This window comes from Entelurus aequoreus, linkage group LG17, assembly GCF_033978785.1.
Source record: "Entelurus aequoreus isolate RoL-2023_Sb linkage group LG17, RoL_Eaeq_v1.1, whole genome shotgun sequence".
Classification (NCBI taxonomy): Eukaryota; Metazoa; Chordata; class Actinopteri; order Syngnathiformes; family Syngnathidae; genus Entelurus; species Entelurus aequoreus.
The window spans coordinates 18,563,771-18,585,418 of NC_084747.1; the positions used below are offsets into that span (position 1 = coordinate 18,563,771).

General features: G+C 39.3%; 1 protein-coding gene across 2 annotated transcripts in view; it reads right to left on the reverse strand.

Moving 5' to 3' along the window:
• smarca2 (SWI/SNF related, matrix associated, actin dependent regulator of chromatin, subfamily a, member 2) overlaps positions 1-21,648 on the reverse strand; it is a 141,391-nt gene that overhangs the window by 56,337 nt on the left and 63,406 nt on the right. For both annotated transcript variants that reach the window (XM_062025102.1, XM_062025101.1), the window contains exons 19-22: positions 12,671-12,913; positions 12,277-12,390; positions 5,648-5,752; positions 2,090-2,176 (exon numbers count right to left, since the gene is read on the reverse strand). In XM_062025102.1, the coding sequence (XP_061881086.1) occupies positions 2,090-2,176; positions 5,648-5,752; positions 12,277-12,390; positions 12,671-12,913 (549 nt within the window). The remainder of the gene's footprint in view (positions 1-2,089; positions 2,177-5,647; positions 5,753-12,276; positions 12,391-12,670; positions 12,914-21,648) is intronic.

The window sequence follows — 21,648 nt, forward strand, 5'->3', positions numbered from 1 at the left end:
TTTCATCTGAAACTCGACAGTCTATTCTTGTTCTTAGAAATTAAGGCTATTCCACAAAATTGTTTGGGTGACCCCAAACTTTTGAACGGTAGTGTATATATATAGCTAGAATTCACTGAAAGTCAAGTATTTCATATATATATATATATATATATATGAAATATATATGAAATACTCGAGTTGGTGAATTCTAGCTGTAAATAACCACGCCCCCAACCACGACCAAGCTCCCCCCCACCCCCTACCCCCCACCTCCCGATATTGGAGGTCTCAAGGTTGGCAAGTATGCCCTTACATGTTCAACCAAACTGTCCGGTCACTCCTCTTCACTTTACATCAGTGAGGAATACGAGGTGGAACTAATCCTCAAGGTAATCTGAGTGGCCGGGTACAATAAAAGTGGCGGAATGCAAGCAGCTTTCATGGCATTTTCAGCACGAGCAAATTCTCTCTCTGCCATGAAGGTGCAAGACCACGCTCTCTACAAAATACCGGAACAGCTTGTCCCTCGGGAGACACTGCTTAGTGTTTTAGAGGAGAATTGCAAGTCAACCATCAGCGCCAGCAGAAGAGGAATCAAGACGCCGTCAGAGGGGACGCCACAGCATATTTAAATGATAAATGGGTTATACTTGTTTAGCGCTTTTCTACCTTCAAGGTACTCAAAGCGCTTTGACAGTATTTCCACATTCACCCATTCACACACACATTCACACACTGATGGCGGGAGCTGCCATGCAAGGCGCTAACCAGCAGCCATCAGGAGCAAAGGTGAAGTGTCTTGCCCAAGGACACAACGGATGTGACTAGGATGGTAGAAGGTGGGGATTGAACCCCAGTAACCAGCAACACTCCGATTGCTGGCACAGCCACTCTACCAACTTCGCCACTTTCAGCCCTTAAGCTCACTGCTCAGCTGCTGTCTGCAGTTTCCAGTTTGTACATCTGTGTGGATCTTCGCCTCGCCATTTCTGTTTATGCTTTTCAACATCCTACAACCTTTCGGACTTGTGGAAGTTTCAGGTTTATGATCCTTTTTGCTAAAGCTTTCCTTGTTTTGACCGTTTATCTCCCGTGGCTTCACTCAGCTCTGGCTGCAGCCTCCTGGGGTTTTTTCGCTATTAACCACTGATCTTCTTGCGTCCTGCTGATGTTAAAAAAGTATTCTTACCTCTCCTACCTGGGTGCAGCCTCTAAATACATTCTGACACCTGCACCTGCTCAGTGGCCTAGTAGTTAGAGTGTCCGCCCTGAGATCGGTAGGTCGTGAGTTCAAACCCCGACCGAGTCATACCAAAGACTATAAAAATGGGACCCATTACCTCCCTGCTTGGCACTCAGCATCAAGGGTTGGAATTGGGGGTTAAATCACCAAAAATGATTCCCGGGCGCGGCCACCGCTGCTGCTCACTGCTCCCCTCACCTCCCAGGGGGTGATCAAGGGTGATGGGTCAAATGCAGAGAATAATTTCGCCACACCTAGTGTGTGTGTGTGTGACAATCATTGGTACTTTAACTATAATCTCAGCATCAAGGTTAGATTGATGCTAAAACTCAATTGTGGCTCTAGCGGCTACAGGTCGGGAACCTTTTTGGCTGAGAGAGCCATGAAAGCCAAATATTTTAAAATGTATTTCTGTGAGAGCCATATAGTATTTTTTAACACTGAATACAACTAAATGCGTTCATTTTTAAGTAAGACCAACATTTTTTGAGTATAATAAGTCTCTTATTCTTTTTAATAACATTGTTATTCTGAAGCTAACCAATAATAAATAAAATACCTCTTACTATTGATGCGACTTCTTGAACATGTGCGGTAGAAAACAGATGGATGGATTAATATGCATGAGAATGTTTTATATTTTGAACGTTATTTTTAACACTGTGATTACCAGTGAATTATTCATTACTTATCGTGTTAAGCAATGTCAGATAAGATTTATCTGAGAGCCAGATGCAGTCATCAAAAGAGCCACATCTGGCTGGAGAGCCATTGGTTCCCTACCCCTGCTCTAGCCTGTCTTTAAAATGGGTGAAAAATATTATATTATGGCATCTTTAAAAAAAGTCTGAGGCTTTTGCTCACCTCGATGTGTTGGAACATGTATGGATGGTTGCAGATCTTCTTCAGCTGCATGATGGTGTTCATCAAGGTCTTTGCGCCTCCTTTACCCTGAGACAATGAAAATACAAACACATGACATCCTGAAGCAAAGCAACATTTCTAACAAAGTCTGCTGCTTTTTAAAGAGACACTTTGAGTTGGTAGCATGTATTGTATAGCACAGGGGTCACCAACGCGGTGCCCGCGGGCACCAGGTAGCCCGTAAGGACCAGATGAGTAGCCCACTGGCCTGTTCTAAAAATAGCTCAAATAGCAGCACTTACCATTGAGCTGCCTCTATTTTTTAAATTATATTTATTTACTAGCAAGCTGGTCTCGCTTTGCTCGACATTTTTAATTCTAAGAGAGACAAAACTCAAATAGAAATTGAAAATCCAAGAAAATATTTTAAAGACTTGGTCTTCACTAACTGACAAAGAAACAGATAACAGATTTGGTGTCCAGTTCAAAGTGTGACATGATTTATTTACAAATTTGAGAGTTGACTTTTGTATTTTACATAAGTTATTATTTGTACAAACATGGTGCAAAGTAATTCATGATTTGTTAAAAAATGTTTGTGGCTAGCTAGTTAAAATGGGATATTGTGATTTCACAGGACTGTTTTAGAAGTGATCATTTGAAAATGTTCAATTTGAAAAATGTGCACTTAGAGAAAATATAAAAATAAAGTGTTGCATATTGATATTTATCTGTTTCTATATATATTTATTGTGAGAAATCATTAAGATGATCAGTGTTTCCACAAACATAAATATAATTAATTATTAATAATAACAGAGTTAAAGGTAAATTGAGCAAATTGGCTATTTCTGGCAATGTATTTAAGTGTGTATCAAACTGGTAGCCCTTCGCATTAATCAGTACCCAAGAAGTAGCTCTTGGTTTCAAAAAGGTTGGTGACCCCTGGTATAGCATGTGGCTGTACATCTAATCCATTTGTCATGCATTAGCAAAGGGTTTAACCTATTTTGTCACTTGTATGACCATTAGGAGTGGAATTACCTCCAACATTTACCACTGGTGACAGTTTGAACCTGAAACTGTTAAGCTCCGATGCTCAGAGGTTCCATTGTATTTGCAGTAACACTCTAACACTTAACCCTTGTGTGGTGTTCGGGTCTGTGGGACCCGTTTTCACTTTTTATTAAAAGAAAAATGATACAATTAATTCATTTTTCAAACTGAGACTTACTGACTTTGGCTAATTTTCTGTGAATAACATATGTCAGAATACATATTTAATGACCACACACCCCCCCTACACATATCTATTACATATAAGATGTCCGGGTCCACTGGACCCGGGGCTAATAGAAGTGTGGAAATTTGTGTTCTGTGTACCACAACGCACGCACGCACGCACGCACGCACGCACGCACGCACGCACGCACGCACGCACGCACGCACGCACACACACACACACACACACACACACACACACACACACACACACACACACACACACACACACACACACACACACACACACACACACACACACACACACACACACACACACACACACACAGCAGGCCTAGACAGGAGGACAGAGTTTAGGTACACAGAACATCAGAGGGTCAAACGTGCGAGAAAATGAGAGCAGACAGTGTTGACAAACAATGTTGCAACCTTGTGTGGGGACCGCAGTTGCAGAAACCCAAAAGAAGAATCCCTGTGGGATGCAGAAACTGGCAGAGAAATTTTCCGTGCAACGTTCATATTGTTGTTACTCAGCCAGCGTTTGTGGGTCTGATGGACCCGTTGCATTTTGTAGCTTTTAATGCCTCACAATCAAATGCTTTTATGTTAAAATACTGAACAGATGTTTATTGGGATACGGTAAACATCTGTTCAGTATTTTAACATAAAAGTGTTTGATTGTGAGGCAATAAAGGCCTACTGAAATTATTTTTTTAAATTTAAACGGGGATAGCAGATCCATTCTATGTGTCATACTTGATCATTTCGCGATATTGCCATATTTTTGCTGAAAGGATTTAGTAGAGAACAACGACGATAAAGGTCGCAACTTTTGGTCGCTGATAAAAAAGCCTTGCCTATATCGGAAGTAGCATGACGTCACCAGAGGAAGGACTCCTCACATTTTCCCATTGTTTACACCAGCAGTGAGAGAGATTCCAACCGAGAAAGCGACGATTACCCCATTAATTTGAGCCAGGATGAAAGATTCGTGGATGAGGAAAGTGAGAGTGAAGGACTACAGTGCAGTGCAGGACGTATCTTTTTTCGCTCGGGCCGTAACTTAGGTACAAGGGCTCATTGGATTCCACACTTTCTCCTTTTTCTATTGTGGATCACGGATTTGTATTTTAAACCACCTCGGATAATATATCCTCTTGAAAATGAGAGTCAAGAACGCGAAATGGACATGCACAGTGACTTTTATCTCCACGACAATACATCAGTGAAGCACTTTAGCTACTGAGCTAACGTGATAGCATCGGGCTCAAATGCAGATAGAAACAAAATAAATAAATCCCTGACTTGAAGGATGGACAGAAGATCAACAATACTATTAAACCATGGACATGTAACTACACGGTTAATAATTCCCAGCTTGGCAAAGCTTAACAATGCTGTTGCTAACGACGCCATTAAGGCTAACTTAGCAACGGGACCTCACAGAGCTACGATAAAAACATTAGCGCTCCACCTACGCCAGCCAGCCCTCATCTGCTCATCAACACCCGTGCTCACCTGCGTTCCAGCGATCGACGGAAGGATGAAGGACTTCACCCGATCATCTGTGCGGTCGGCGGCTAGCATCGGCTAGCATCGGCTAGCGCGTCTGCTATCCAAGTCAAAGTCCTCCTGGTTGTGTTGCTGCAGCCAGCCGCTAATACACCGATACCAGCTACAACTTTCTTCTTTGCAGTCTTCATTGTTCATTAAACAAATTGCAAAAGATTCACCAACACAGATGTCCAGAATACTGCGGAATTTTGAGATGAAAACAGAGCTTTTTTGTATTGGATTCAATGGGGTACCAATACTTTCGGTTCAACAATTGACGTCACGCGCATATGTCATCATATATAGACGTTTTCAACCGGAAGTTTAGCGGGAAATTTAAAAATTGCACTTTATAAGTTAACCCGGCCGTATTGGCATGTTGCAATGTTAAGATTTCATCATTTATATATAAACTATCAGACTGCGTGGTCGGTAGTAGTGGCTTTCAGTAGGCCTTTAAAAGCCACAAAATGCAACGGGTCCATCAGACCCACAAACGCTGGCTGAGTAACAACAATATGAACATTACACAAGGGTTAAGCTGATATGTGATGCAATCTTCCTGATGCTGTCACTGTCTTTACATTTTTTTAAAAGCCCGTTTTTTTGGACAACATTGCTTTAAGAGCTTCTGATGTCACAAACAAAAGCAAAAATGCAAAAAACATTCATGGTCCCTGCGGGTCTCACAGCGTGAGGTGTCGCCATGACGCCCTCTTTGTCACACTGACAGCTACAAGAGGGGCGTCGGCCTGATTGTACCTTCTTGTCTTTTTCTGAGCCGTCTGTGAGGAGGATGCCCTTCTGCATGTGCCGGTACAGAACCTTCTGGATGGCCGACATGTCACATTTGATGACATACTCCACCTGTGCAAAGAGGCGATGAAAACAAGAGTTGACAGTCAAACACGGCACCATTCTTCCCACTCCTCTTATCGGCAACGACGGACTGTCAATCAATTCAGTTCATGAATTATCCAAAGTTTTTAAGTAACAACAATCATCTCTCGTGTTGATCTTGTCTGCTTGAAAAAAAAGTGATTCACAGATTCCAGAAGAGATGGCAGACGCGTGCATCCTCCTTATCTGTGATGACAATTACACCCGACGAATGTCAGATATAAAATGCTACCCTTGGCGCATGATGCCATCTTAAGTACTATTATGAACACAAAAAAGTGAACAAGTTCCCTGTAAAAAGTATGTTTAAATCCTTCCTATTCCATCAAGAAGTGTGTGAGTATGGCAGTTTAAATGGCTCCAGTTGAAATGTGTTTATAATATGAAAAGGTAGAGCACTTTAAAGGGGGCACAGTAACTTGAAAGCAACTTTTTTTTTTTTTAATCTGCTAACAGTATGGTGCAGTAAAGCAAACACACATCGCAGCAATGTGCAAAGTGCGCAGGATGATGATGATGAATTATTTTGGTTTATCAGAGGTATTCAAATAAATTGAAATAAGAGCAGTTATTCCTGGAACATCCTAATGTCCAAGGTGCGTTATGATAAATGTGTGTTGTGTCTTTCTTTTCATGCCTCTGAACTAGAGCTGTAAATATTTTATTTGATATTTAAATGCAAACTGCACTTTTTAAAAACATTTTGCCAATCGTTGACAATTAATAAGAGGGGACAAGAACATCCACGTCTTTTTTTTTTTTTTTAAAGATTCTAACGATGATTAAAAAGAATGCTTGCAAGATGCGGCTAATGAGAGTCGCCGTTGCGGCCTTCAAAGCCCTCTAAGACAAGTTCAAAACCCTCCATCAAACTTCATATACACGCTGCAACGAACGGGACAAGCGGTAGAAAATGGATGGATGGATGGAAGTTTATATATAATGTAGTAACAGTCACATTCATGACAATATGCAATATGTACAATTTTTACCGTATTTTTCATTTCATTTTAAGCAACATCGGATCTTATTGCCTCAGCGCATTTATTTCCGTTCCCATACACTGCAAAAAGTCAGTGTTCAAAAACAAGAAAAAAAATACAAAAATGAGGGGTATTTTATTTGAACTAAGCAAAATGATCTGCCAATAGAACAAGAAAATTCGGCTTGTCAAAACTTTCCAAAACAATAAAATTAGCTAACCTCAATGAACCAAAAAAATACCTTAAAATACGTATATTCTCACTAATAACAAGTGCACTTTTCTTGGTAGAAAAAAAAGAGACCTTTTTGCTCAATATGTTGAAAAATATTCGTAAATTAAGTAAATGCTAGTGCCATTATCATGATTTTTTTTTTTCATTCTTGAAGAAATTATTACTTTAAAAAAGTAGTTTTATACTTGTGAGTGTTGATGACACAGCTTTGCATCAGTTGATATTGTAGTTTCAAGCATGTTTTACTCAATATACACTACCGTTCAAAAGTTTGGGGTCACCCAAACAATTTTGTGGAATAGCCTTCATTTCTAAGAACAAGAATAGACTGTCGAGTTTCAGATGAAAGTTCTCTTTTTCTGTCCATTTTGAGCGTTTAATTGACCCCACAAATGTGATGCTCCAGAAACTCAATCTGCTCAAAGGAAGGTCAGTTTTGTAGCTTCTGTAACGAGCTAAACTGTTTTCAGATTTGTGAACATGATTGCACAAGGGTTTTCTAATCATCAATTAGCCTTCTGAGCCAATGAGCAAACACATTGTACCATTAGAACACTGGAGTGATAGTTGCTGGAAATGGGCCTCTATACACCTATGTAGATATTGCACCAAAAATCAGACATTTGAAGCTAGAATAGTCATTTACCACATCAGCAATGTATAGAGTGTATTTCTTTAAAGTTAAGACTAGTTTAAAGTTATCTTCATTGAAAAGTACAGTGCTTTTCCTTAAAAAATAAGGACATTTCAATGTGACCCCAAACTTTTGAACGGTAGTGTAGGTCATAAAATCTCAGCAACAAGCTGTTATATCTTACTGAGCTAAATTAGGACCAAAACCCTTAAAACAAGTAAAACACTAACATAAAATCTGCTTAGTGAGAAGAATTATCTTATCAGACAGAAAAAAAGCAAATATCACCCTTATTTGAGATATTTCATCTTAATTAGATTTCAGTTTTTGCAGTGTAGCAGTGCACTTCCGACTTCCGGCAACAAATGTGTGTCTCTACTTCCAGAAACAAACGCTTGTGTTTTCCAATCATGGTATATACTGTATATATAATATGTAAATATTACATATATGTTCTATTTTATATTGCTACTATGTTACATTTTAGTCTACTTTATACATTTTCTTTTCGCCCTCTTTTGGTGCCCTTGTGTGCATTATCCTTTCCATCCTTTTCCTTTCCATCCTTTGTAACTAAGCTACCGTGTGAAATAATTTTCCTTGTGGATCATTAAAGTTTGTTTAAGTCGAATTCTAAGTCTAAGTTGGTAGCAGATTATTCTTAAACCAATGAGGACTCACAACTTGAGATGTCCGATAATATCGGGCTGCCGATATTATCGGGCTGCCGATATTATCGGCCGATAAATGCTTTAAAATGTAATATCGGAAATTATCGGTATCGGTTTCAAAAAGTAAAATATATGACTTTTTAAAACGCCGCTGTACAGAGTGGTACACGGACATAGGGAGAAGTACAGAGCGCCAATAAACCTTAAAGGCACTGCCTTTGCGTTCCGGCCCAATCACATAATATATACGGCTTTTCACACACACAAGTGAATGCAAGACATACTTGCTCAACAGCCATACAGGTCACACTGAGGGTGACCGTATAAACAACTTTAACACTGTTACAAATATGCGCCACGCTGTGAACCCACACCAAACAAGAATGATAAACACATTTCGGGAGAACATCCGCACCGTAACACAACATAAACACAACAGAACAAATACCCAGAACCCCTTGTACATTGATCTTACATTGGTGATGTTGTTCACAACAACACAAGCGGGTGAGATGTGTTGTGGGTGTATGGATTGTTCTGCTAGCTTTAGCTTCGTAGTTAAGTCGTAATCTTTGTTTCAAGTGGCCGTTTCGACATGGTTTAGTTCAGGACGGGGCGAGGATGAATGAGCGGTACCGGACAAATTATTTTCTGAAACAAATGTTCCTTCTCCTCACAATGACAACATTTCAATCACATGTATGTCAATTTTCCTTATATTCTACCTTTTGGCCAATTATGTGATTCCGTCCGCAGTTACATTAACGAGGAAATCATATGGCCTAGTTTTTTTGTTGAGTTGATTGATTATTGATTTGGCATACTAGTGCTGCGTCAAATAAAAAGTAGCAAACATGGCGAGATCCCAAACTGCGAGTCGACGTGGTCGTTTTCACTTGCATGCACGTTGCGCGGCCCATTAAACGTTTTTTTTTAAATCAGAATATTTGAGGCCACATTCGAAATCGAGATTACAATTCTATTAATTGTCCAGCCCACCTCTGAGTGTATGTGGCAGACTAGGTTTGTGCTTTCAGAGGAAAGTACCGTATTTTTCAGACTATAAGTCGCTCCGGAGTATAAGTCGCACCGGCCGAAAATGCATAAAAAAGAAGGAAAAAACATATATAAGTCGCACTGGAGTATAAGTGCATTTTTTGGGGAAATGCATTTGATAAAACCCAACACCAAGAATAGACATTTGAAAGGCAATTTAAAATAAATAAAGAATAGTGAACAACAGGCTGAATAAGTGTACGTTATATGAGGCATAAATAACCAACTGAGAACGTGCCTGGTATGTTAACGTAACATATTATGGTAAGAGTCATTCAAATAACTATAACATATAGAACATGCTATACGTTTACCAAACAATCTGTCACTCCTAATCGCTAAATCCCATGAAATCTTATACGTCTAGTCTCTTACGTGAATGAGCTAAATAATATTATTTGATATTTTACGGTAATGTGTTAATAATTTCACACATAAGTTGCTCCTGAGTATACACTACCGTTCAAAAGTTTGGGTCACCCAAACAATTTTGTGGAATAGCCTTCATTTCTAAGAACAAGAATAGACTGTCGCGTTTCAGATGAAAGTTCTCTTTTTCTGGCCATTTTGAGCGTTTAATTGACCCCACAAATGTGATGCTCCAGAAACTCAATCTGCTCAAAGGAAAGTCAGTTTTGTAGCTTCTGTAACGAGCTAAACTGTTTTCAGATGTGTGAACATGATTGCACAAGGGTTTTCTAATCATCAATTAGCCTTCTGAGCCAATGAGCAAACACATTGTACCATTAGAACACTGGAGTGATAGTTGCTGGAAATGGGCCTCTATACACCTATGTAGATATTGCACCAAAAACCAGACATTTGCAGCTAGAATAGTCATTTACCACATTAGCAATGTATAGAGTGTATTTCTTTAAAGTTAAGACTAGTTTAAAGTTATCTTCATTGAAAAGTACAGTGCTTTTCCTTCAAAAATAAGGACATTTCAATGTGACCCCAAACTTTTGAACGGTAGTGTAAGTCGCACCCCCCGCCAAACTATGAAAAAAAACTGCGACTTATAGTCCGAAAAATACGGTAAACATAAATGATTGCTCGTCGTTTTTCTGGGACTGTTTTTGTGTATGTTTTTTTCTCTGACCGACAAACAATTTTTATTTTATATAATTAATAATTGTGAAAAATATACTTTTTTCATGTGTTCTGTTAAACCACTGATGGTTTAAGTGTTACGTTAATTTTGAGCTACTTTAAAGTACCGTCATGTCTATAAAAACTGTGCCGGTCAAAATTTAAGTTCTCGTTAAAACTTTAAATATTTAAAGAAATTATTAACTAGGGGTTTAAGGGACAAGCGGTAGGAAATGGATGGATGGATGGGTTTAGGTCCGTATAAGAAGGGGCTGGTTTTTTTAATCCCCTGTGTACTGTATGGACAAAAGACTCTTAGCTAAATAATTAACCAATCAGATGTTTTTGGCTCCTCCCTTTGGACAACTGTATGCATCTAACTCTGTGTTCGGAGAAGGCCTTTTTCTGCACACAGCGAGGTCAATTAAGGCATGCTTGGATGAGTCTGGTGAAAACTAAGGCCATCAATCACCTGTGGGCCATGATTGTGAGGCAGCAGTCCATTTCACCACCCTCGTAAATTGACAACAAAAAAGTCCAATGGACTAAAATAGAAATTGTCCCTAGACGAGTGGAAGCCGTTCAAGCTGTAAAGGGTAGAGAATATCCATATTTAAAGCTGTCGTATAAGTGTAATGGCCAATGACCATTCTTTCCCATACATGAATTATTTTTTGCAGCCTTAAAGTGGAACTGCACTTTGTTTGGAATTTAGCCTATTATTCACAATCCCTATGTAAGACAAGAACATTTGTTTATTTTATGCATTCTAATTTCTATAAGGCAAGTGCAAAGTGGCTAGCAATGCAGCTAATAGGAATACTCTCTGGTACTGATAAAGCCATCGAAAAACATCCAAAAACCGGCAAAAATACTCCATTTACATCTTGTGACCTGAATATTAACCAAGTATTAGCGATATTGTTATTATAAGCGCTAATGCAGACAAACTACTTCAGTGATCCCAGATAAGTAACTAGCTCATGCTGCTATATTGACATATTGAGCCCGTGAGCTGCTGCATTGCCTCTGAGCAATGTCCCCTCTAAGCCCACATCTGGTGCGCACGATAAATCTTAAACTGTGCATAAAACAATATTCAACAGGCACGTTCTCAGTTGGTTATTTATCCCTCATATATGCCTTTCAAATGTCTATTCTTGGTGTTGGATTTTATCAAATAAATTTCCCCCAAAAATGCGACTTATACTCCAGTGCGATGTGTAAATGTTTTTTTCCTCCTTTATTATGCATTTTTGGCCGGTGCGACGTATACTCCGGAGCGATTTATAGTCCGAAAAATACGGTACATCTATAAACCTGGATGCATATGCAAAAGTGCAATATATTTATCTGTACAGTAATCTATTTATTTATATCTGCACCTTATTGCTTTTTTATCCTGCACTACCATGAGCTAATGCAACAAAATGTTGTTCCTATCTGTACTGTAAAGTTCAAATTTGAATGACAATAAAAAGGAAGTCTAAGTCTATTTTTGTAACAGCATTGTTACAGTATAAATACATCTTTATGAATGAATGAATCATCTTTGTTGGTCGTAAGCACATGCATAAAAATATCCCAGTCGATGGCTAAATTAAAGCCACTGAATATGTGTACGCTTTATGATCCGATTAGTCGAATAATCGCTAAGTGACAAATCGACTAACAAAATAGTCGTTAGTTGCAGCCCTATTTTGCAAGAACCCATCCATCCATCCATCCATCCATTTTCTACCGCTTATTCCCTTCGGGGTCGCTGGAGCCTATCTCAGCTACAAGAACCGTATTCGCCAAATAAAAAAAGTCACTCCTCACCTTCTCCGGCAGCTGAGACTCCACCTCTTTCTTTAGGCGGCGAAGCAGGAAGGGACGGAGCACTTTGTGCAGGCGGCGAATAATCAGGATGGTCTCCTCCTCATTCAGGTCAACCTGAACAAAGTCACAAGTTTGTTTTTAGAGGGGAAACGTCTGGATGTATTTTACATGAGGGCTGTGCATGGATCCTGCTTTTTGCCTGAGGGTGAAGTCTTAAGGCAAGGTCCTCTCCTTGCCAAGGGCTAAAGCTTGCAGTTAGACTGATGCTTTATTGATTAATTTATTTGTTAATACATATCCGCTACAAAGGCCTTGAGCAACAGCTACATTTTAGTTTGTACAGTTTGCTTGAATGCAACACTTTGAGAATGTGTAGGAACTTCCAAACACGTACCCTCTCCCCCGTCATGGCGAAGGGGGCGTTGAACCACTGCTCAAAGGTAGTGCAGCTTTTAAAGATGGTGGGCAGCAGAAAGTTGAGCAGCGCCCACAGCTCGGGCAGTTTGTTCTGCAGTGGCGTGCCGGTGAGGAGGAGGCGGCGGGGGGCCACGTAGTGAGTATTCAGCACCTGGGTCAGCTTGCAGTGGTGATTCTTCATGCGGTGACCCTCGTCCACAATCATGTACTTCCAGCGGATCTGCGACAAAGGGATCCATTTAATTGTTTCCACACCATTACAGCTAAAAAGAGAGACGTTCCTGCTAAGTTCTAAAGATAATTGTATACATACGGAGTGTAACTTCTATAGTCAAATGCTGCTGCTTAACAGGGTTTGAAAATTGTCCCCATAAACAATAACAAAAATAGAAATAATGTGTTCCACGGTCGTTCAGTGATAATAAAAAAAAACAATAAAACCTTTATATGCTGTACAGCCTGCAATATTTCACGTAAAATGTGTAGCTGTCACCATCTTGAACTCTAATTTATAATAAATAATTCACCCCTATACCCTACTGTGCAATATTACCCTTCGAGTGCAATACATCCGACACTGATTGTTATCACTCCGGTACTCTTGTCTTGTTCTGTATATTGTACAGTATTTTGTATATTGTTTTGTATATTGTACAGTATTTTGTATATTGTACAGGATTGCTTATTATTTTTATTGGATACTAGTCTATTTATTTAAATTCTTAGTTTTATCTTTATTACTTCTTGTGTAATTTATTTTTATCCCATATTTGTTCCCACTACCGCACCTTAAGTTGGAGTCCTTAATCTCGTTATATGCAAATATAATGACAATAAAGTCCATTCTATTCTATTCTATTCTAGGTAGGGCTGGTCAATTTTGATTTTGGCTTCTCACGATCATAAAAATAAAAAATATCACAGAAATTGACATAAATGTGATTGAAATGCTGTCATTGTGAGGAGAAGGAACAATTGTTTGGAAAAATAACGTGATCCGCTTATTCATCCTCGAAACACTCAACCGCCGAGTCCTGAACTAAACAATGTCAGGACGGCCACTTGAAAAACGATTATGCCTAAACTACGAAGCTAAAGCTAACAAGTACAATCCATACACCCGCAACACATCTCATCTACTTGTGTTGTTGTGAACGACATCATCGATGTAAAATCAATGTACAAACTGGACAACAGTCGCAACATAAGAGGCTCTCTCTTTTTTTTTTTTTTAAACAAACTCAAGTCGTCTTCTAACTTGTCGAGCTCAAAACAGCAGCACATTTCCCCCCTTCACAATAATGCGGTCTGACTGCGCTAACAAAATAAAGGCTTCAAAAAAGTACCTTACACAAGCATAATGTACTCAAAGCACTTATTGATACATTTACGAACTTATGTTCGGACTTAAAATAGTGGTCAAAAATTGTCCAACGATGTACTGCACCAATAAATGTGAGGATTTTTGCATTTAATTAACAAACATCCATCCATCCATCCATTTCCTACCGCTTGTCCCTTCCACGACCCCGAATTAACAGACAAATGATCAAACGTTAAATATGACAAAGCACACACACTATGGTAGTAAAATAAGTGAATAAATATTTTTTCTGGAGAACCTGAATTTTTTAATATTGATATTTACATGTTTTGTTGCTACAATTCTTTTTTTTAACTTTCTGTTTATTCGTTAGTAATTTATATCCAGCTGTTTGTTTATGTTTTCAAATTAGTAAATCATTGGTAAATGGGTTATACTTGTATAGCACTTTTCTACCTTCAAGGTACTCAAAGCGCTTTGACACTATTCCCACATTCACCCATTCACACACTGATGGCGGGGGCTCCCATGCAAGGCTCTAACCACGACCCAATAAGTGTCTTGCTCAAGGACGCAACGGACGTGACAAGGATGGCAGCAACTGGGGATCGAACCAGGCTGGCACTGCCGCTTTACCAACCGAGCCACGCCTCTGTCATTGTGTTGTTAATGGTGATTCATATTTTTGCCATAATTATCCGACATCTACAGACAGGTGTAAAAAAAAGCTAGCCAATGATAGATTAGGTTTAATTATATATGTCAGAATAAACCAACCATCATACAGTGTTTCCCACACATTCATTTATTTGTGGCGGCCCGCCACGAAAGAATTAAGGCCGCTACATTTTTTATTTTTTTTTGTCGTGTCCAGCTTCTCAGGCAAATCATGTAGTTGATGTAGATGCCCATATCGGCTGTTCAGATTTACTTTACAAAAGAGAAGTGTAGGATCATGATTTTTGGAGCTCTTTGTTCAGTGGATCAGATGTTTGATGAAGCTTTGTGTCTATCTACCACCACGACTGTTTTCTGTTTATTTGTTACTGACTGTGGCAGGACACCTCTGCCTCTGTTTCACTTTATGTTGCTGGTAAATAATATGGTTGTAGTAGTAGGATAAAGTTAAATTATTTAGTATGCACTAATTAAAGGGGCAGAGCTTTTAGAGACATTTTAGCTTTTATATTTTTATAAGATGTATTTTTTGTAAGAACCACAATTAATAAATATATTTCAGTGAATAACTTATTGTTCAAATCTGTATATAAATATGTACATAAAGTGTTGTAATTATATTGTAAAATGGATGGATGGATGGACGTTTAAAACAAAACTGTTATTAATTAGTAAGTATACATTTTTTTAGCCTTTTTAGAGAAAATCATATCATTGTAGTAAATTATGCAAATTACTCGATGATGTCATGGTGACCACGCCCATAGCCACGCCCCCACCGCCACAGGTATCTTGGCAGTTTATGGGAAACACTGTCATACCACAAAACAATACAGCACATTTATAGTTCTGTACAGGCAATGTTTTACATCACATTTGAATATTCTAAACTGTCATAGGGACGGCGTGGCGAAGTTGGTAGAGTGGCCGTGTCAGCAATCGGAGTGTTGCTGGTTACTGGGGTTCAATCCCCACCTTCTACCATCCTAGTCACGTCCGTTGTGTCCTTGGGCAAGACACTTCACCCTTGCTCCTGATGGCTGCTGGTTAGCGCCTTGCATGGCAGCTCCCGCCATCAGTGTGTGAATGTGTGTGTGAATGGGTGAATGTGGATATACTGTCAAAGCGCTTTGAGTACCTTGAAGGTAGAAAAGCGCTATACAAGTATAACCCATTTATCATTTATACAATTATACAACATAATGAAATGTTTGTTTTTACAAAAAGCTTTTAACCCTCATAAATACTTTAACGACAAGAACCGCTATGAAACGAAACCATAAAACATACTTGCCAACCCTCCCGTTTTTAGCGGGAGAATCCCGGTATTCAGCGCCTCTCCCGACAACCTCCCGGCAGAGATTTTCTCCCAACAAACTCCCGGTATTCAGCCGGAGCTGGAGGCCACGCCCCCTCCAGCTCAATGCGGACCTGAGACTGAGTGGGGACAGCCTGTTCTCACGTCCGCTTTCCCACAATATAAACAGCTTGCCTGCCCAATGAACGGAGAAGTTAAACAGGACAATACTGCCATCTAATGGATAGCCAACGGAACACTGAAATTCAAGTATATATATTTTTTCTATGTAAATAAAATAAATATATATATATATATATATATATATACATATATGTATATATATATATATATATATATATATATATATATATATATATATATATATATATATATATGTATATATATATATATATATACATATATGTATATGAAATATATATGAAATACTCAAGTTGGTGAATTCTAGCTGTAAATAACCACGCCACCCCCCGCCCCCCCCCCCCCCACCCACCCACCCCCGACCAAGCCACCACCCCCTCACATCCTACCCCCCACCTCCCGATATTGGAGGTCTCAAGGTTGGCAAGTATGCCATAAAATACCCCGCCTTACCAGTCATAAGTGGGGATGACAGCAACCTGCGGCTAGCGCCAGCAGCTAACATGACAAGGTTGACAGGCTTTCTGTATTGCCGTCAAAGATCAGTGACATCATCCAAGATAGATGTGTCCTCGCTCATCTTGCGTTGTATGTTCAAAGCAAACCTTGGGTCTTTGCCTTGAGCCTTGACGTACAAAAAATAGTTTCTGAAATAATCTTATGAAGTGCCGATGAAAATATGAGGTGATGCGATGACTTCTACCATGGTTTGCTGAGAGTATCATCCAAAATGTGTAGTGATCTTGCTTCAACTGTTTGGACTTTCTTTAACACCTAAATATAGTTTTCTGAAGTAATCCATTCCAAGTGATCAGACGAAGACCAAATTGTATGAAAACTGAATCCATTTTTCAAATAATTAAATAAAAAAAATCTAACATAAATATGAACACAATAGAGAACAATTCAAGTTTTACGTGCACAAAACAAGCAAAATGCATATGAATGAAATTGATAAATAAACATTTAGATTTGCTTGATTCAATATTCTTGTTGGCAAAACAGTGAGCGATTTCAGCAGAAATTCAATATTTTTCACACTTTTTTTTTGTCTTTGTGAAACGTTTGTACAATTTGCCTCAAACATGAATTGAATTAAACATGTTTTTTATTAGTGAATTGTAGTGAAGTGAATTATATTTATATAGCTCTTTTCTCTAGTGACTCAAAGCGCTTTACATTGTGAAACCCAATATCTAAGTTACATTTAAACCAGTGTGGGTGGCACTGGGAGCAGGTGGGTAAAGTGTCTTGCCCAAGGACACAACGGCAGTGACTAGGATGGCGGAAGCGGGGATCGAACCTGGAACCATCAAGTTGCTGGCACGGCCGCTCTACCAACCGAGCTATATCGCCCCAAATATTAATATTATAGATTAAAATGACTCAACGAAAAAGACAGGTAAATAACATATCTATTAGTGCAAAATAACATGCCCACTAGGGATCAAACTCAGTAGGTCTGCCTTACAAGACCGGTGCATTAACACAATGTCTTATCGGTAACAGCAGGAAAGGTCTAGAACAGTGGTTCTTAACCTTATTGGAGGTACCGAACCCCACCAGTTTCATATGCGCATTCACTGAACCCTTCTTTAGTGAAAAATAAAATGTTTTTTTTTTCAAATTCAAGACAAAGTTATATGTTTTTTTACGGGTGCACAAAATGAACCATGCATGAAGATCACCTTGTTCAAAGAACAAAACCAACACAGTGCATGAACTCACAACAAATTACACATCTGCAAATCAGTGTGACTTCTGCTGTTGCCATATCCATAATACGCCGATAGGGAGAAGTTTTTATTTACACGATGAGTCGGGTGTGTCTTGACCTCCGCGGCGGAGGCTTCACCGAACCCCTGAGGCCGACATACCGAACCCAGGTTAAGAACCACTGGTCTAGAAAAACATTTGAACACTTCATATGAAGTGCCTTGTCATTCACTAATGGACATTTTACTTGTGCATCTTCACGCAAAATAAGCTTACAGCAGCCCTGGGCAATTATTATGACTCGGAGGGACAAATTTAGAGAAAAAAATGTGTCTGGGGGCCGGTATATCTATGGCGGCGAGGAGGCGTGGACGGCGAGCGAGCAGCGAGGCGGGGCGCGCCGGGAGAGACGCCGCAATCATTATAAGGTGCGTGGATCGCGCAGCTGGGGACAATGTAATTATCCTCTCGCACCGTATAAAAGGCCGGCAGACGTAAACGTCGGGGAGAGGGGCGGAGAGAAGAAAAGGAGCCAGAGGGAGGCTGACGCTGAGCGAGAGCGACAAAGAGCGCACGAACGACGGCGACGTCCGCAGCTGGGAAGCTGGTGCGGAGGAGCGAGCGAAACAGACTGAGAGCGCAAGGGAGACGACGACACCGTGACGCTGAAAAGTGAACGGCAGAGCGAGCAGGTGGAGGCGGAGCTGAAAAGCGACCCGACCGTCGAAGAAGGTTTATTGAAAAATAAAGAAGTCTAAACCTGCCGCAAGATGTCATTCCTTGATGGTCCTTGGAACCCACACGACGGCTTGAGACCGTCACAATCTATATTTAGGAACCTCACAATAATGTCTGATTGAATGCTAAAAACATTATGACAGACCGCCTTAAAAAACGGAATGGCATTTTAAATTTTTTTTTACTGAATGAGACACCCTGAATGTACATGAAAATAAATAATGTGAATTTACAATATTAACTATGAAGGACAAAACACTGAATATTGACAACATATAAACGTCAAACCACCTCTCGATCGACATATTTTATAATCAAGCGAAACGCAACTAAAATGCAACAAACACACCGAAATATGAACGCAAAGGGTAAAATAACCCCACCTACAATCTGATATGTCACTAAGCTTTAGAACTTTGTTGTAAAAATCTCCTTGCGCCGTCTGTCCCTGACACCCGCATTTCAGGCTGGCCGCTCTGGAAACACTCTGTGGAAACGCTCCCCACCCACACTGCTTGGTGCCTCGTCTGAGCTGCTGTGACTTACTGTAGATTACCATAGTAACTAATTAGATTACCATAGTAACTAATTAGATTACCATAGTAACTAGTATATCATGCAAAAGCGCAGATTCCAACCACTGAAATATTTTGTATAGTTCAAGACTTACGGTCATTTGAAAACATCACTACACATCATAATGGCAGCTACAGTTTCCATCTTAAAGATCTAAAATATTTATTTGGGAATGTCCGGCGGGCCAGATTGAAAAGCTTAACGGGCCACATGTGGCCCCCGGGCCTTAATTTGCCCAGGTCTGGATTATAGGGAGCGACGGCCCTGGGTAGAGGGGAGGGGACAGCTACACGGACAATTCTTACTTTGCTACAAATTCTTTCTTCAGGTCAATGGTGATGCTAACTTCCTTTTTTAAAGTGTTGGCATTCACAACTTTCTTAGGCTCAATGGTGGATTATTTTGCAGTCGTACTCAATTGAAAAAAAGAAAGAAAAAACAAGTCCGATTTTTTGTTTGTCCCTCAAATCTGCGAAATGATACAAGTTTGGTTGTACGATAACTAAAAAACTATACAAAGTTCGGGCCAAAAATTTCATTGAAAACAGAATCATAGAAAATGTAGTGTACAAAAACTAGGGATGATGCTCGAAACCGGTTTTCCCGGTTGTTCGATAAGAAAAGAACAGAGTCCTCGGACTCGAATCCCTTTTTGAGAACCGGTACCCGTTATCGAGACCACTATAGTAAAGAAAAAGAGTTGGTTCTTTATTCGAATCCCTGAGAACGACTCCCGTCCCGACAAGAAATGCCCCGTGTGACATCACAAGAAATGACGTCACGTAGCTCAGTCATTTGTCACGGTGCGGTGCAGCGTGCTGCGGTTAGTTCCCGGGACGCAAAACTGACGGTTCCGGACGAAAGCGTGCAGGTAGGAGATGATTTATTTCTCATAAATCAAACACATTACAACAGACAGGAACGAAACAAAAGGAAAGCGTGCCGTTCGCACGAGAAGCTAAAGCAAAAACTTACTTAGCACAGGAATACTAGAAGCTCAGGTAACTTTAGCACAGGAATCATGAGCTCGAAAACCAGAATGCCAACGTAACTGTTGCAAATGCAAACAATGAAGCCACGACGAGTGACCGGAAAAGGCAGGCTTAAATAGAGTCTCTGATGAGCAACAGGTGCGCGTACAAGGCAGGTGAAAATCATAAGTAACCATGGTGACTAAAACAAACCCCCGAAGTGCACAAAACAACTAAGGAAGTCCAAAACTAACAGAACATAACTAAACAAAACATGATCCGACCACATCATAATACATCACAGTTTCATATCATTTCACTTTACAGGAGTAGGAAGAAGTAAAGCTTATTTAATCCTACCCCTTTCCCACTTCATAGCGTTTACGAATATATACATAATTTACTGACCTTTTTATAATAAAATATCTGTGAATTAGTATATACAACAGTTTTGTAAAATGTAATGAATTAATTCAGTCATTAATATACTGAGATGAAGAATATCTTATTTTCAATGAGGTTGAAAGTATTTCTCATAATTTTTCTTCTTTGTACTTTGTAAGCACTATTCATTTGAACAACCTCTTAAAGTGGATGATATCAGTACAATGTTTGACTTCTTTACTTAATCCATTCCATCATTTAATTCCACATCATTTTAGCTGTTTGCAATTTTACCAAATCATCAAAGTTTAATATTTTTGACTCAATAAATAAAGTGTTTGTATGTTCTCTATATCCAACATTAGGTATCAGTCTAATTGATCTTTTTTGTAACACGGTTAACGAATGTAGCGCACATTTGTAGTTATTTCCCCACATTTCTGCACAATAACTCAGATATGGTAATACTATAGTAGCGAGCAGTAGAGAATGTGAAGTGATTTGTTAAACCAAATATTGTGTGTTTTTCCATATACAACAACCTATCTGGACTCGATAAGAGAATCGATAAGGAATCGGTTCGATAAGAGGATTCGATAATAGGCTCGAACTCGATAATTTCTTATCAAACATCATCCCTAACAAAAACCAGAGTACCACTGTATTTCTATCAACGCAGTAGTAGTAGTAGTAGGATTACATGAACTAGGCCAGTGGTTCTTAACCTTTTTTCAGTGATGTACCCCCTGTGAACATTTTTTTAATTCAAGTACCCCCTAATCAGAGCAAAGCATTTTTGGTTGAAAAAAAGAGATAAAGAAGTAAAATATAGCACTATGTCATCAGTTTCTGATTTATTAAATTGTATAACAGTGCAAAATATTGCTAATTTGTTGTGGTCTTTCTTGAACTATTTGGAAAAAAAGATATAAAAATAACTAAAAACTTGTTGAAAAATAAACAAGTGATTCAATTATAAATAAAGATTTCTACACATAGAAGTAATCATCATTTAAAGTGCCCTCCTTGGGGATTGTAATAGAGATCCATCTGGATTCTTGAACTTAATTCTAAACATTTCTTCGCAAAAAATGAAATCTTTAACCTCA